The 13560-nt window shown below is 38.4% G+C and overlaps 1 protein-coding gene across 8 annotated transcripts in view; it reads left to right on the top strand.

The window, feature by feature from the left end:
• Positions 1-6569: 6569 nt before the first annotated feature.
• The window catches only part of SPHKA (SPHK1 interactor, AKAP domain containing), a 195038-nt gene continuing 188047 nt past the window's right edge, over positions 6570-13560 (top strand). For 5 of the 8 annotated variants that reach the window (XM_024790336.2, XM_071073491.1, XM_024790340.2 and 2 more), the window contains exon 1: positions 6571-6965. In XM_024790336.2, coding sequence (XP_024646104.2) covers positions 6934-6965 — 32 coding nt within the window. In that variant the 5' untranslated portion in view covers positions 6571-6933. Of the gene's footprint in view, positions 6966-13560 lie in introns of all 8 variants that reach the window. The other 3 variants (XM_024790341.2, XM_024790338.2, XM_024790334.2) reach the window with 2 other exon arrangements.

The following is a 13560-nucleotide window of genomic DNA, read 5'->3' as shown; positions in this document are numbered from 1 at the left end:
CTACAGGTGCCCGCCACCTCGCCCGGCTAGTTTTTTGTATTTTTTAGTAGAGACGGGGTTTCACTGTGTTAGCCAGGATGGTCTCGATCTCCTGACCTCGTGATCCGCCCATCTCTGTCTCCCAAAGTGCTGGGATTACAGGCTTGAGCCACCGCGCCTGGCCACTTTGTGGTAATTTTTTATAACCATAATAGAAAATGAATACACTGATCACAAAAGCCTTAGATCAGAAAAATACAGTAGAATGAAATGTAAGTAAAACCAGTGTTCCCATATGGTGCAGTGTGTATACTTAGCATCTCACCTCACTCTACCCCTCTGCTGCCAAGATTTCTCTTAGGAAAAGAGAAAGAAAGAAAGAAAGAAAGAAAGAAAGAAAGAAAGAAAGAAAGAAAGAAAGAAAGAAAGAAAGAAAGAAAGAAAGAAAGAAAGAAAGAAAGAAAGAAAGAGAGAGAGAGAGAGAGAGAGAGAGAGAGAGAGAGAGAGAGAGAGAGAAAGAAAGAAAGAAAGAAAGAAAGAAAGAAAGAAAGAAAGAAAGAAAGAAAGAAAGAAAGAAAGAAAGAAAGGAAGGAAGGAAGGAAGGAAGGAAGGAAGGAAGGAAGGAAGGAAGGAAAGGAAGGAAAGGAAGGAAAGGAAGGAAAGGAAGGAAAGGAAGGAAAGGAAGGAAAGGAAGGAAAGGAAGGAAAGGAAGGAAGAAAGGAAGAAAGAAGGGAGGGAGGGAGGGAGGGAGGAAGGAAGGAAGGAAGGAAGGAAGGAAGGAAGGAAGGAAGGAAGGAAGGAAGGAAGGAAGGAAGGAAGGAAGAGACCTGGATCGTTTCGAGTTCAACTTACAATGGTGTTAATCTTTCAGAGAATTCCAACAAGATGGAGCAGTTCTATTATTATTATAGTCAGGATCGATTTTATTCTATTATTCTATTCAGGATTGATTTTAAAGCACTGAAAGCATTTTAAAATATTGATGATTGTTTCTTTAGCAGCAGTTATGCTGCAACATCTCTTTATTCCACTGTGGCTAAGAGGGCTTTGCATCAGCCTCTGTGTGTGTGTGTGTGTGTGTGTGTGTGTGTGTGTTCCCTTTCTACTTATCTCTAAATTCCCATTGATTATGGGTACTTGGAAGGCAATCATTTTCTTTCTCTAGTGAAGACAGCATAATCTAGAGAAAAATCTTTAAATTTTTGTATAGGCCGTGCACTTACTTTAGGTAATATTCTAGTTGACCATATAAAAGCAATATTTTCTTTCTGTTTTTTAATTCAATTTTTACCTGAAATTACTGTTGTTTCACATGCAATTGTAAGAAATAAAAAAAGCAAGCTTATATACCCTTTACTCAGGTAACTCCAAAGGTAACATGTTGCAAAAGCTATAGTATAATATTACACCTAGGATATTGACATTAATACAGTTAGGATATACAATATTTCCATAACCACAAAGATCTATCAATCATGTTGCCATTTTATATCCACATCCATTTCCCTTGGTCCCCACCCCTCCTTAGTTTCCATCAATCATTAATCTGTTCTCCATTTCTAAAATTTTGTTTTCTACAAATGTCATATATATATAATATATATACATTTATTATATATTATTATATATTTGCATAGTATACGTATATACATATATTATATATTATTATATATTTACAATAATATAACCACCTGGATTACTATTTTCACTCAGCATAATTTTCTGGAGATTCATCCATGTTATTTCATGTATATTTGATATTTTGTTGTTGTTTTTAATTGCTGAGTAGTATTCCAAGGTATAGCTATACCAATTTGTTTAACTATTTGCCAATGAGGGATATCTTTGTTGTGTCTACGTTTTGATTATTACAAGTAAAACGGCTATAAACATTGGAGTAAGAATATTTCATGGACAGAAGGCTTAATTTCTCTGAGATAAATGCTCAGGAGTGCAACTGTGGGGTTGTATTCTTCTAGCATGTTTAGTTTTTTTATGAAATTGATAAACTACTTTGGAGTGATTTTAATATTTTATATTCTCACCAGTAATGGATGAGTGACTCCGTTTTTCCCACAGCTTTTTCAACATTGGGTTGTGGAAATATTTTTAATTTTCGCCATTTTGAAAGGTATAAAATGAAATATCATTGTCATTCTAACAAGAAACAACACAAAATTAAAACTTACCTAATAGTAATATTGGTCATCTTTTCCTGTGCTTATTTGTCATCTGTAAAACCTCTTCAGTGAAATGTCTGTTTATATCTTTAGCTCATGTTCTAGTTGGATTTTTTTTGTGTTTTTTTTTTTTTTTTTTTTTTTTTACAGTTGAGTTTTGAGAGGCTTTTAAAATATATTCTAGATGCTAGTCTTTTGTCAGGTATTTAATTTCCAGAAGTTTCTTCTTAGTGTGTAGCATAATAATGTCCCAGAAATTTTGATATATTATATTTTCATCTTCATTGAATTAGATGTATTTTTTAAATTTTCTTTGAAGCTCCCTCTTTAACCTATGGAATATTTAGATGGGTGATGTTTAGTTTCCAAGTATTTGAATATATTCCTCTTATCTTTCTGTTCTTGATTTCGTTTTTGTTCCCATTGTACTTGAAGGACACACTGCATATATGATTTCAATTATTTATAATTTATTGATATTTCCTTATTGCCCCCAAATATGGTTTATCTTGGTGTATGTTCAATGGACACTTGAAAAAAAAAAGTGTATTCTATTTTTAGGTGGCATATTCTATAAATGTCAATTTGATCCTTTTGGGTGATGGTGTTGCTGAGTCTTTCAATATTCTCAATAATTTTCTGACTAGTCGTTTTATCAACTGTTGAGAAAAAGTGGTTAAAGTCTTCAGATATAATTTTGGATTCATCCGTTTCTTTTTTTAGTTCTATTATTCTGTTGTTTTGTATGTTTTGCAGTTCTGCTGTTTCTGTGTATACATTTAAAGTTGCTATGTCTACTTGGTAGATTGACCCTCTTATTATTAAATAATCTCCCTCTCTGTCTCTGGTAATTTTCCTTGCTCTGGGGTCTATTGTATGTTATATAAATATAGCCACATATGCTTTCTTTTAAATAATGTTTGCCTAATATATCTTTTATTACACTTCTACTTTTAATCTTCCTATAGGGCTATATTTGAAATGTTTGTTACAGAGAGCAAATAATTGGGTCATATCTTTAATCCACACTGCCAATCTCTGTCTTTAAATTGTTCTATTTAGACCCTTTACATTTAATGTAATCATTGGTACATTAAGCTCAAAATTGACAGGGTTTTATTTTCTTGTTTCCATTTGTTTTCTCCCTTCTTTGTTTTTGTTTCCTTTTTCCTCCTTTACTATGGGTTAATTAAACATTTTTAAAAATTTTTAAATGATAAAAATCATTTAAAATGATTAAAATAATTAAAATCAATAAACCCAATTTTATTGATTTAACCTACATTATTTTTGAGCATATATATGTGCATAGCTTTGTAATTTCTATACATGCTATATATGTGTATACATATGCATGTATGTATATATATGTATGTATATGTATACATATATATAAATTTATAGTTTATTGTTGTTGGTCAATTTACCAGTTTGAGTAAAATATGTAAACTTTACTTGTCTTACAACTTTTACCCTTCTCCCTTTAATATAGTTGTCTTAAATGTTTTCTCTATCTACATTTAGAACCATATCAAAGTCATAATCTTTCCTTTGATTTTCAAATATAGTTTAGGAAACTCAAAAGGAGAAGAAAATTCTGTGGTATCTTTCAAATTTTTCCTACTGCTTTCTTCTTTCCTGATATTCTAAGATGCCTGAAACTGTAAAGACAGTTTCATTGGTATCTAGACAATTTCCTTTAGTCATTCTTTTAGAAGAGGTCTGCTGGAATCCTATACCATTTTCATCTTCATTTCTAATGCGTATTTTTATTAGACATAAGATTCTGTGTTCATAGTTCTCTTCCTCCGCACTTGAAAAATGTTGTCAATTACTTCAGTACTCCATGGCTTCCAGTGGGAAATTCACTGTTTTTGAACTATATTTCCTTTATGGGTAAAGTGATGCTTCTCTCCAACTAATAAAACAATTTGTGTTTTATTGTGGTTACTCTATTTTCACTTCTAAACCTCCCTTTAGTTTTTCTTTACATCTTCTACTTACATCTGCTTAGACTTTTTAGGGGCGGACTTTCTTTTTTTTTTTTATTTGTTTATATTGCTCATTAAATTATTTTTATCATGGCTGCTTTAAAATCTTTGACAGATACATTTAACATCTCTGTCATTTCCATGTTATTAATAGTATCGATTGATTGTTTTTTGTGTGTGGATTTGCATTCAGATCTGGTTTTTAATATGACAAATAATTTTCTATTAAAGCCTGCCTAATTGGGGCATTATGTCAGAACATTCTGAATTTCATTCAAAGATCTGTTTTAGATGGATTCTCTTGACACTTCTCCTATAAGGCAAGGAAAATAAGGGCAGCACTACCTCATCACTAGCAAGTGGGAGTAGAAATCTGGGCTCCTCACTTGGCTTTTGTTGACACTTGAAAAACAGGTAGTGGTATTCATTACTGTGAAGCAAGGGTGGGTGGGAGTTTAGGCGACTCACTAGGCCTCCACTGATAAGAGTGGTAGGAGTACCTAGTTCCTGCTTCCCATGTGGCCTTCTGTGATTGGGAGTGGGGGGCAGGGGATACACATAGGGCCTTATTACTTCTGAACTATGGTTTTTAGCTCTCCACAACAACTCCCCTGACACTGCCTCAGTGTAGAGTGGAAGTGGGGGAGTGCTCATTACTGCTCTGTGGAGATGAAAGTACAAGCTCTATTGATACCAAGGTGAAGAAGCGGTGCTGCTACTCCTTGTTAGGATTGAAAGTCCTGGATCCCATGGAACCAGCCCAAATGTCCATCAATCAATGAGTGGATAAAGAAATTGTGCTATATATGTATATATAATGGAATACTACTCAGTCATAAAAAGGAATGAATTAATGGTATTTGCAGCAATTTGGATGAAACAGGAGACTACTATTCTGTGTGAAGTAACTCAGGAATGGAAAATCGAACATATGTTCTCACTTATAAGTGGGAGCTAAGCTGTGAAGACACAAAAGCATAAGAATGATACAATAGACTTCGGGGACTCAGGGGACAGTGTGGGAGGGAGGTGAGGGATAAAAGAGTGTAAATTGGGCTCAGGTGATGGGTGCACCAAAATCTCACAAATCACCACTAAATAACTTACTCAAGTAACCAAACACCACCTGCTCCCCAAAAATCTATGGAAATAAAAAATATTTTTTAAAAAGTCTTGGCTCCCTACTTTGCCATGATGCCACCTGCATGTGTGGAATGGGAAGTGGACTTCATTACTTCTGTGTGGTTGTGGAAGGTCAAGCTCTTTTTGGCACCATGATGGGGGAAAGGAGACATGAAGAGGAGAGTGCGGCCAGTGTTTGGAGGGGATGAAAGTCCTGGTCCCTACTTAGTTTTCTTTGACATCACCTGGCCCAGGGTATGTAATGACTATGTAAGGATGTAATGACTTACATCCTTAGAGCCTACAGATGGTGAAATGTAGCCTCCCTCTTTGGCCTTTGATGGTGTAGTTGAAAAAGGGCCACAGGTTTTTTTCTCATGGTGTTTGGCCACAGGGGAGCTATTATTGTGTGTAAATTTTCTGTCTTGCTAGGCTGCCTCTTTCCTGATCCTGTGGCTAGAAAGAGGAGTCCTTTGTCAAGGCTTTTCCTGTCTCTGCCCCTTGACATTTCTGGGTTGTCATCTTCTTCAGCCAAAGTCTGGGAGAACCTCAGGAACTCATCATTATGTCATGCTTTGAGTCCCAGGATCTCTAGGGGTCTGCATTCTTCCGTCCACCTTTTCCTCATGCCTGTTTTATAGATAACCTCCGGGGGATTTAGTTGTACTTACTAGGAGGATCAGCTAAAAGTACATTGGCTCAACCTTCCCATTTGTGGAAGTCCCAAATTTTATTTTTAATTTGTTTTTTAATTGGGAAAAGAAGCAAATTCCACAGCGCCCTCATCTTAGCAGATACTTGCTACTATCAGTGTCTTTCTTCTTAAGACAACTCTCATTTTTGCTCAGGGAGATACCCAGCCGGCAACTGGGGAAGTTTGTGACAGCTCTTCCTCCCAGGTTCCGAGTGCTGTCCTCGGAAGGATGGCCGCTCTCATAGGTTTTGAGATTTCTGTGTGCGCACACGGTTCTAACAGAAGAGAGAGAAGACTAAGTCACAGTTAAGCAAAATGAGTTAAAGAAAAGTGAAAACCGAAACCAAGAGAGAAAGTCCAAATAAAGGGAAAAGACTTGGGGGCGTCAAAGAGAGCATGGTTCTGAGTGATCGACCATAACATGGTAGACCACAAACGAAAATGAAATCCAGACAGGAAGCCAGAGGAGCGGCGCGCGACCAGTGGGGAGTGTGGGCACTGCCAGGAGTGAGGGCGTGAATGTGGGAAAGTGGGCGAACAACTTCAGGGCTCAGACCCGCTGTACGCCAGAGAGAAAGGGAGGGGAGACCGACGGCGGGTGGGGAAAGAGACATTTGTTCGGAGTCACCTATGTTTCTGGGCACGAATGAGCTGTAGAGCAGGATCCTCGAGCAACTGAGACTGGGGCCCGCCCTGCAGGAGGCAGGAGCCAGGCAGAAAAGTGGGAGCGTTGGCCAAGCGCTCCTGCAAGATCAGAGAGGACGGCGGGAGGGGACAGCGGGCGGTCGCAGCGCACAGAGCTTGCTGGCCAGGGAGGAGCGAGTCTCCGTGGGCGCCGCCGCCGCCCCAGCCTGCGCGCCTCTCTCCTGGCGCGCGCCAGTCTGCCACTCTGGGAGCTGGGTCCTAGCACCACAGACTTATCCTTCGCCTGCACTTTCCGTCTTTCTTCTCTAGGCGCCCATCAACAATGGATGGCAACTCCCTGCTCTCTGTACCAAGGTAAGACCCGCTTCTTTCTATGCCCAATATCATGTGGATCAAACTCCGTTCCGCGTTGTGAGTCGCTCACCAACTTGCCCCAGAGTGCTTCGGTTTGCACGGGGCTCCCAGCGAGGAGGCAGGGGTCACTGCACTTGTAAATAAGTCCTGTCCAGCCTCGCTGGAGCTACAGGGGTCCCTGTCAACTGCCCCACAGCGCGCGAGGCTGAGTGGGGCCTGTGCACTGGAGTGGCACGGGTTGGGGGTCAGCCCCGTGCCCGCCTCTAAGGCCCAGGGACTGAGGTCTGCTCTGCCCTGGGTGGAGCCAGGAGCCGGACTTTCCGCGGACACAGCTTGGAGAGGTTTCACACCTTGTGAGGAGCCAGATTCCAAGGTCTAAAACAGGAGGGAACCGGGCTAGGGCAAAGTACCCCCGCTTTCCGTCCACCTTAACCTGGGCGGGTGTCTGGGGCTGCTAGGGTGGGGAAGATCGTCCCTCACTCCCTACCGACACCTAGACTACCCCCAAAGCGAGATCTTAAGGTTGAACAGAAAAGACCTGGGTCTCCTGCAGTCCCGCCGTCCTCCGCCGCCCCCACACTCCCTGCCAGTCTGCGAGTTCCTTCCTTAACACCTTTGACTTTTCTCGTCCCCACACCGGGGTAGGTCAGGGACGCCCCCCCGGGGGCTGCCGGGTGCAAGTAACGTGTTTTTCGGGGCGTGTTTCTTTCTCCTGTTTCTTATTTGCCCCTGTTCCGCACTCCTTCTAACTCAGTCTTTTGCGAATTTAAGAACCCGAGATTTTTATGTCTTCCCCATAAACGTCTGGGTGAATCGGGGCGGTGGTGCTGCTCCTGCTCCGCCAGTTGGGCAGGTGGCCTTTGCGCTCTTTGCGCTCGCTGGGCGCGGAGCTTTCGCGCCGGGAGCGGAGGATGCTGTTGCTCCCAGGTAGAGGGTGCCCCGGCTGCGGCGCAGCGCCACCTCCCCTCGGCAGCGGCTTAGCGTGGCTCTTGGAGCCATCCCTACTCCCTCTTTTCCCCAAGCAAACAGCGAGGTAGCTTCCAGAGGAGAGCACCAGGCCCTAGAATAAACACGTTAAGTTCGGATTCTTGGAGAGCAGCAAAACCCAATATCCACTGGCCAGGGCACGCGTGTAGTGATACTACATTGCCAAGGAGCCGAGATGCGGTGGGAGGGGAGGTGGGGGTGGCGGAGGAGGAGACAGACTGCTTTCCAAAGGTATTGAAGGCTGCCATCTAGAGACTTGAATTTTTTGTATTCCGCGATGAAATAACGCTTTCTCAGTTCCACAGGCGCTTCCTCCTTAAGCGTCCCTTCGCCGCGGGGGCAGCAAATGCTTCAGAAAAGGCCCGCGGTGGTTTCTGTGCACCCCCCTAAGTAGCTCTTAAGTGAAGTCTCAATTTCCACCCTCGGATCCCTGCCCCAGCCCAACAGGGTCAAACGACCACCACTAAGTCTTCCCATTTTGCCGATTTTTCTTAACTTAAAAAAAAAAAAAAAAATTGCCAGTGATATTTAAGCAAAGGCATTAAGGTGTTTGGAAAGTCATGTAAACTGGAAGCTCAGTTTCTCCACCTGTCTATTCTACTGTCTAGGGCAAATGGTCGTTAGAATTGAAATGGTGAATTGGGTGGGCCTAATAATCTTCCAATAGAGATTTTTGATCACAGATTGATTGCTTTAATCCGGTTTTACAGACCAATATAGCTGTGCCTGAACCCTGACTATATTTCTATTCAAATACTGGAACATTTTCTAAATCACTAGAAACACATTGTGCCAGTAATTTATTAATATTATTTCTGTCTCAGTACTATAAAATGACCTTTTAAAGAGCAAAGCAACTTCGATGATATTGCTCTGTGTCTTGTAGTAGCCTATTAAAATGTTAATATAGGTTTAATATCAGCTGCAGCAAACTAAGCTTTTTGAACATGACTCTTTATTCACCTATTTCCACAAATCAGCATAGCGATTTCGGGTATTTTATTGGTATTCTTAGTCATGTAAATTAATTCCTACACATGAATTGATTCAATCCTCTGTTTCCTTGTATACAAGAAACATCATTTCTTTTCTATAAGACTTAATTGAAAGCCATAGGGATTGGTATGCAAAAAGTAAATTAAAATTTTCAATGGTGTAGACAAATCATGTATTAGTCGTGCTACTTGTTCACAAAACATTGCATTTTAAAGAACTGATTATTGAATATTCTACGTAAGCTTTTCAAAGAAAACAACAATGATTAGCAAATATCAAATTGTTACTGGTCGAGGCTTGTGATGTCCAAATCTGAAAACATTTTTGGTATCTAATAAAATTAAGTTGGTGGTTATAAATCATTGTTTCTCTTAAGAATTAGAAAACAATTTAAGACATTCTACTTAATAATTAGAGAAAACAAAATGATTTAATAACATATTGAGTGAGTTAGAGAATATGTTTTTATGTTGGCTTTTCCATTTTCTTAGAATTTTCAATTAAACACAAATATAAATTACTGAAATTTCAATCAAGTGATATTCTGTGAAGATTGATATTAAAACTGAATGTGACTCATATACTTCAGAAACTGTAAAACATGTTTTGTTTTGGTTTTAAAGGAAATGTTTCGGGTTCTTTGAGTTATTAAACTGTATTCCCTTCCTTCCATGAAAACTCCAATTCATTTTTACTAGGAATATTTTCATTTTTAAATGTGCAGTAAGTTATGTGGATTACATCACAGATTTCTTAAAATCACTGGTTATCAAAGCTGGAAGATACCTTCCATAAGGAAACCAAGCTGTGCAGAGATTAAATGTTTCCATGTTAGTTGCATTATAGACCTGGAGTCCAAGTGTTTTCTGACTAGTAGTCCAATTCAAGAAAAAAAAAAATTTAAGGGGGATTTTTTTAAATCTAAAAGCTTTGATAGAGGTTCCTTCGTCATCTATTTTATGGAAAATTGATTTGATTCGCTAAGTTACAAAATTAGATATTAGAAAAACAAAAAAAGAATCAAAGGACTTCTATCCAATCTGTTCTATAGTACACTGTAATACAATGCAGAAGTTTCCACTTACAAAAAAAAGTCAATTTCACTTTTATATTGGTAACTAGTGTGTGTATAGTAAGGTGTTATCCAGTGTTATCTAATATATTAAATTATTTGATCATCACATCCTTGTGAGTCAATTATGATGGATATTATCATCTCCATTTCCTAGCTGAAAACTCTGAAGCAAAAGGAAATTAAATAAAGCAAATAATTGTATTAAAAATCCATATAAATTGTATGTAGCAGAGCTAGGTCATCCACAAAATTCTTCTGCCTTCACGTCCAGTTTTCTTTCATGTACTGATTGAAAATCCATACTTTATTTTAAATGGAGGGAAAAATAAATTCTGGTACACAACTTGGACAAACACGGATATCATCAGAACACATGGAGGCAGCCTAAAAGCAAGGAGACCATCTTTTAAAGCCAACAAGTGCTAAAAAATAATCTTTCTTAGCAAACAGAAATAGTTTGTCACCTTGACCATATCTAAGCTTGAATTTGAGTGTTAAGAGAGTTCCTTGCTTTCTAAACATTTGCATTGTTATACTGTATTGTTTTGTTCTTTTTGCTTGGTTTACCGGATTCTATTTTAATAATAAAATGTTTATATGGCACTTCAAATGATAAGATCAAAACTCATCAAATGTAAACTTTTGAAACAATAATTTGTATTGATTTTCTCCATGTGTAATAATGTGTATAGGCTTCCTGTCATTTTGTTTTAACCAATCCAAAGTTTAACGTGGACACATTTCACTAAAACTCATCAGAATCTCAAGATCTTACCTCTCAGTATGTTAGTTCCAGGAAAAATAAAATAGATTTTTTAAAATGGAGCAAACAACCCAATACTGTATACTAGACCATGATCTTCCATCACCAAGTTTTTATAGAAAGGTTAACTGATTTTAGATTTACACAAAAGGAGAAATTTAAGAGTACATTTAAATTTCTTTGTCTTATTTATGAAAAACTTTCAGAAAAGATCAATCAATTGCTCTTAAGTTGAGGAACAGGGACAAATATGAAATGCTGCCTTAAGAGTACACTTCACTTCATTCTCTGTTCTGGAATGCACACTGTCCTCAAGGCCAGTACTGAGCTGTGGGCACCTTCCCCAAGTCTCACTCCCTTCTCAGGGTAACACTGCCCAAGAGGTACAATTTCCTATAGAGAAAGGAACTGGGAATTAGAAAGTCCTGGTGCCTCAAATTCTGAAAGTCCACTTTGTTGCTGGGTTGTGGATACTTGGTTAAGAGACTGGAATTCTGAAGGCAATTCCCAATAGAAAAAAAAAGAAAAAAAGAAGGCTTAAAAGACCAACATTAAAACTACACTTTAGATACTGGCAAGTTTGATGGGCCCTTTACAATCATCTCATAAATTAATGATTAAGATATATTGTGTTTTACAAGTGGCCTCCTTTGGCTGGTGCTACTCATTTGAATTTTTTCTTGGTGTTACAGAGTTACAGCTACAAATCATGGTAAGGAGGGGAAGAGGAAACAGTGATGAATTATATTTGTTTGTTGATTTGTTGTTGTTGTTGTTTTGTTTTGTGCTTTTGTTTTTGTTTTTAAGACGGAGTTTCACTCATGTTGCCCAGGCTGGAGTGCAATGGCGGCATCTCCGCTCACTGCAACCTCCACCTCCCTCCGGGATTCAAGCGATTCTCCAGCCTCAGCCTCCCAAGTAGCTGGGATTACAGGCATGCGCCACCATGCCCGGCTAATTTTGTATTTTTAGTAGAGACCGGGTTTCACCACGTTGATCAGGCTAGTCTCCAGCTGATCTCAGGTGATCTGCCCCGCCCCAGCCTCCCGAAGCGCTGGGATTACAAGCGTGAGCTACGCACCCAGCCCTGTATTTGATATTTGGAGATCTGGTGCTTAGTCCTGTTCTGAAATTAATGGCTGAGAATGTCTAGTCAAGTTACCTGACCTGTTGCTTCTCTGCCTCCTCCTGGATGTGCTGACCTGTATCTTGGATATATTTATCTTCTATGTCCCTCTTACTTTAGTCTTCTGTAATGCCACAACCTGTGTTGTAGCAGGGACTCTCTCTTGGGTATGATATGGATAAATGTCTTACTCTCTTGAAAGAGGAGGGTGAAATCAAGGAATTTAAAAGAACTGAAGCAACACCACCCATCCGAAAGAAAGCTTGTCTTGGAGAATTGGGCTTTATTGTTTTTAATGTTCCCCCAGAGGTGGGAAGTAGCCTTATACTTACAGAAACTCTTTTTGTAAAGAAGACAGCACAGTAATTAAGATCCGGTTCTGTCACATATTAGTGATTGGTTACCCACTCTGGGGTAAAATGCTGACCTACTCTGTGATTTATTTTCATCATCTGGGAAATGTGAAAACACTTCAACCATTTGAAAAGGATGTGAGGCTTCAGACAGTATTATGAAGTACAAGAATAGTCTTTAGCCATTGCTTCCCATCATACTGAATGAATTCTTCTAAACATGATTGTTTCATGATAGATTTTTAAAGTTGATACTGGTGAATAGCTCACATAACTCAGAGATAAAGTTGACTTTATCTGATATTAGCATAGATACCCTTTCTTCCTTTTGTTTTTTTTTTTTTCTATCTTTTTAAAAATATCTATCTCTTCAAATGTAAGTTGTTTCTTATAGATAGGGTATTGTATCTTACCTTTTTATCTCATCTAAAAATCTGTTTTTTAAATTGATGTGTTAAGACCATTCACATTTGTTAAGATTGTAGATAGGGATAAATTAGCTAGCTATTTTCTATTTGTGTCATATGTTTTTTATTCTTTTTAAAAATGTCTGCTCTGCTTTGGGTTAAATGAGAATTGTTTTGTGATTCCGTTTTACTTTCTTTATTGATTTGTTATTTATCTTCTGTTAAAAAGTGTGTGGTTGCTCCAGGATTTAGAAGATGTTTTTTATTCAGCAGAATCTACCTTCACATTTTAACATACCAGTTCACATCCACTGTGAGGTTTTTACAAGGGTACATTCTGAATTATCTCCTCTGATCCTTTGCGCTAATGTCATCATATATTTTATTTTTGCAAATGTCATAAACACACTATATATTTTGCTTTAAATCACCAGATATTTTTAGAACAATTAGAAATATGAAAAAAACCCTTCATTTATTCCATTTCTGACATTTTATTTGCATACATCCAAGTTTCTGCCTGGTATTGACATCTCTTCTGTCCAAAGAGCTTCTTGGATCTGTGACTTCATGCCTGTTATTAATTCTGAAAAAAAAATTCAGCCATAATTTCTTAAAATGTTTTTCCTATCCTGTTCTGCATTTTTCTTTTCCTTCTAGAATTTTAATTGCACATATATTAGAATATAGCTCTTGGATGTTCTCTTCTAATTGTGTTTTTGTTTCCTTTTCTTTTTCTTTCTTTTTTTTTTTAGATGGGTAATTTTTATTGACCTATCTTTAAGTTCATTGATTCTTTCCTTGGCTGAGTTCATTCTACTGATAAATTTATCAAAGGCATTCTTCATCTGGTTACCATGTTTTACATTTTTAGCATTTCCATTTAGC

This window comes from Macaca nemestrina, chromosome 11 (genome assembly GCF_043159975.1).
Source record: "Macaca nemestrina isolate mMacNem1 chromosome 11, mMacNem.hap1, whole genome shotgun sequence".
NCBI lineage: Eukaryota > Metazoa > Chordata > Mammalia > Primates > Cercopithecidae > Macaca > Macaca nemestrina.
This window is presented reverse-complemented; position numbering and strand designations above follow the sequence as displayed.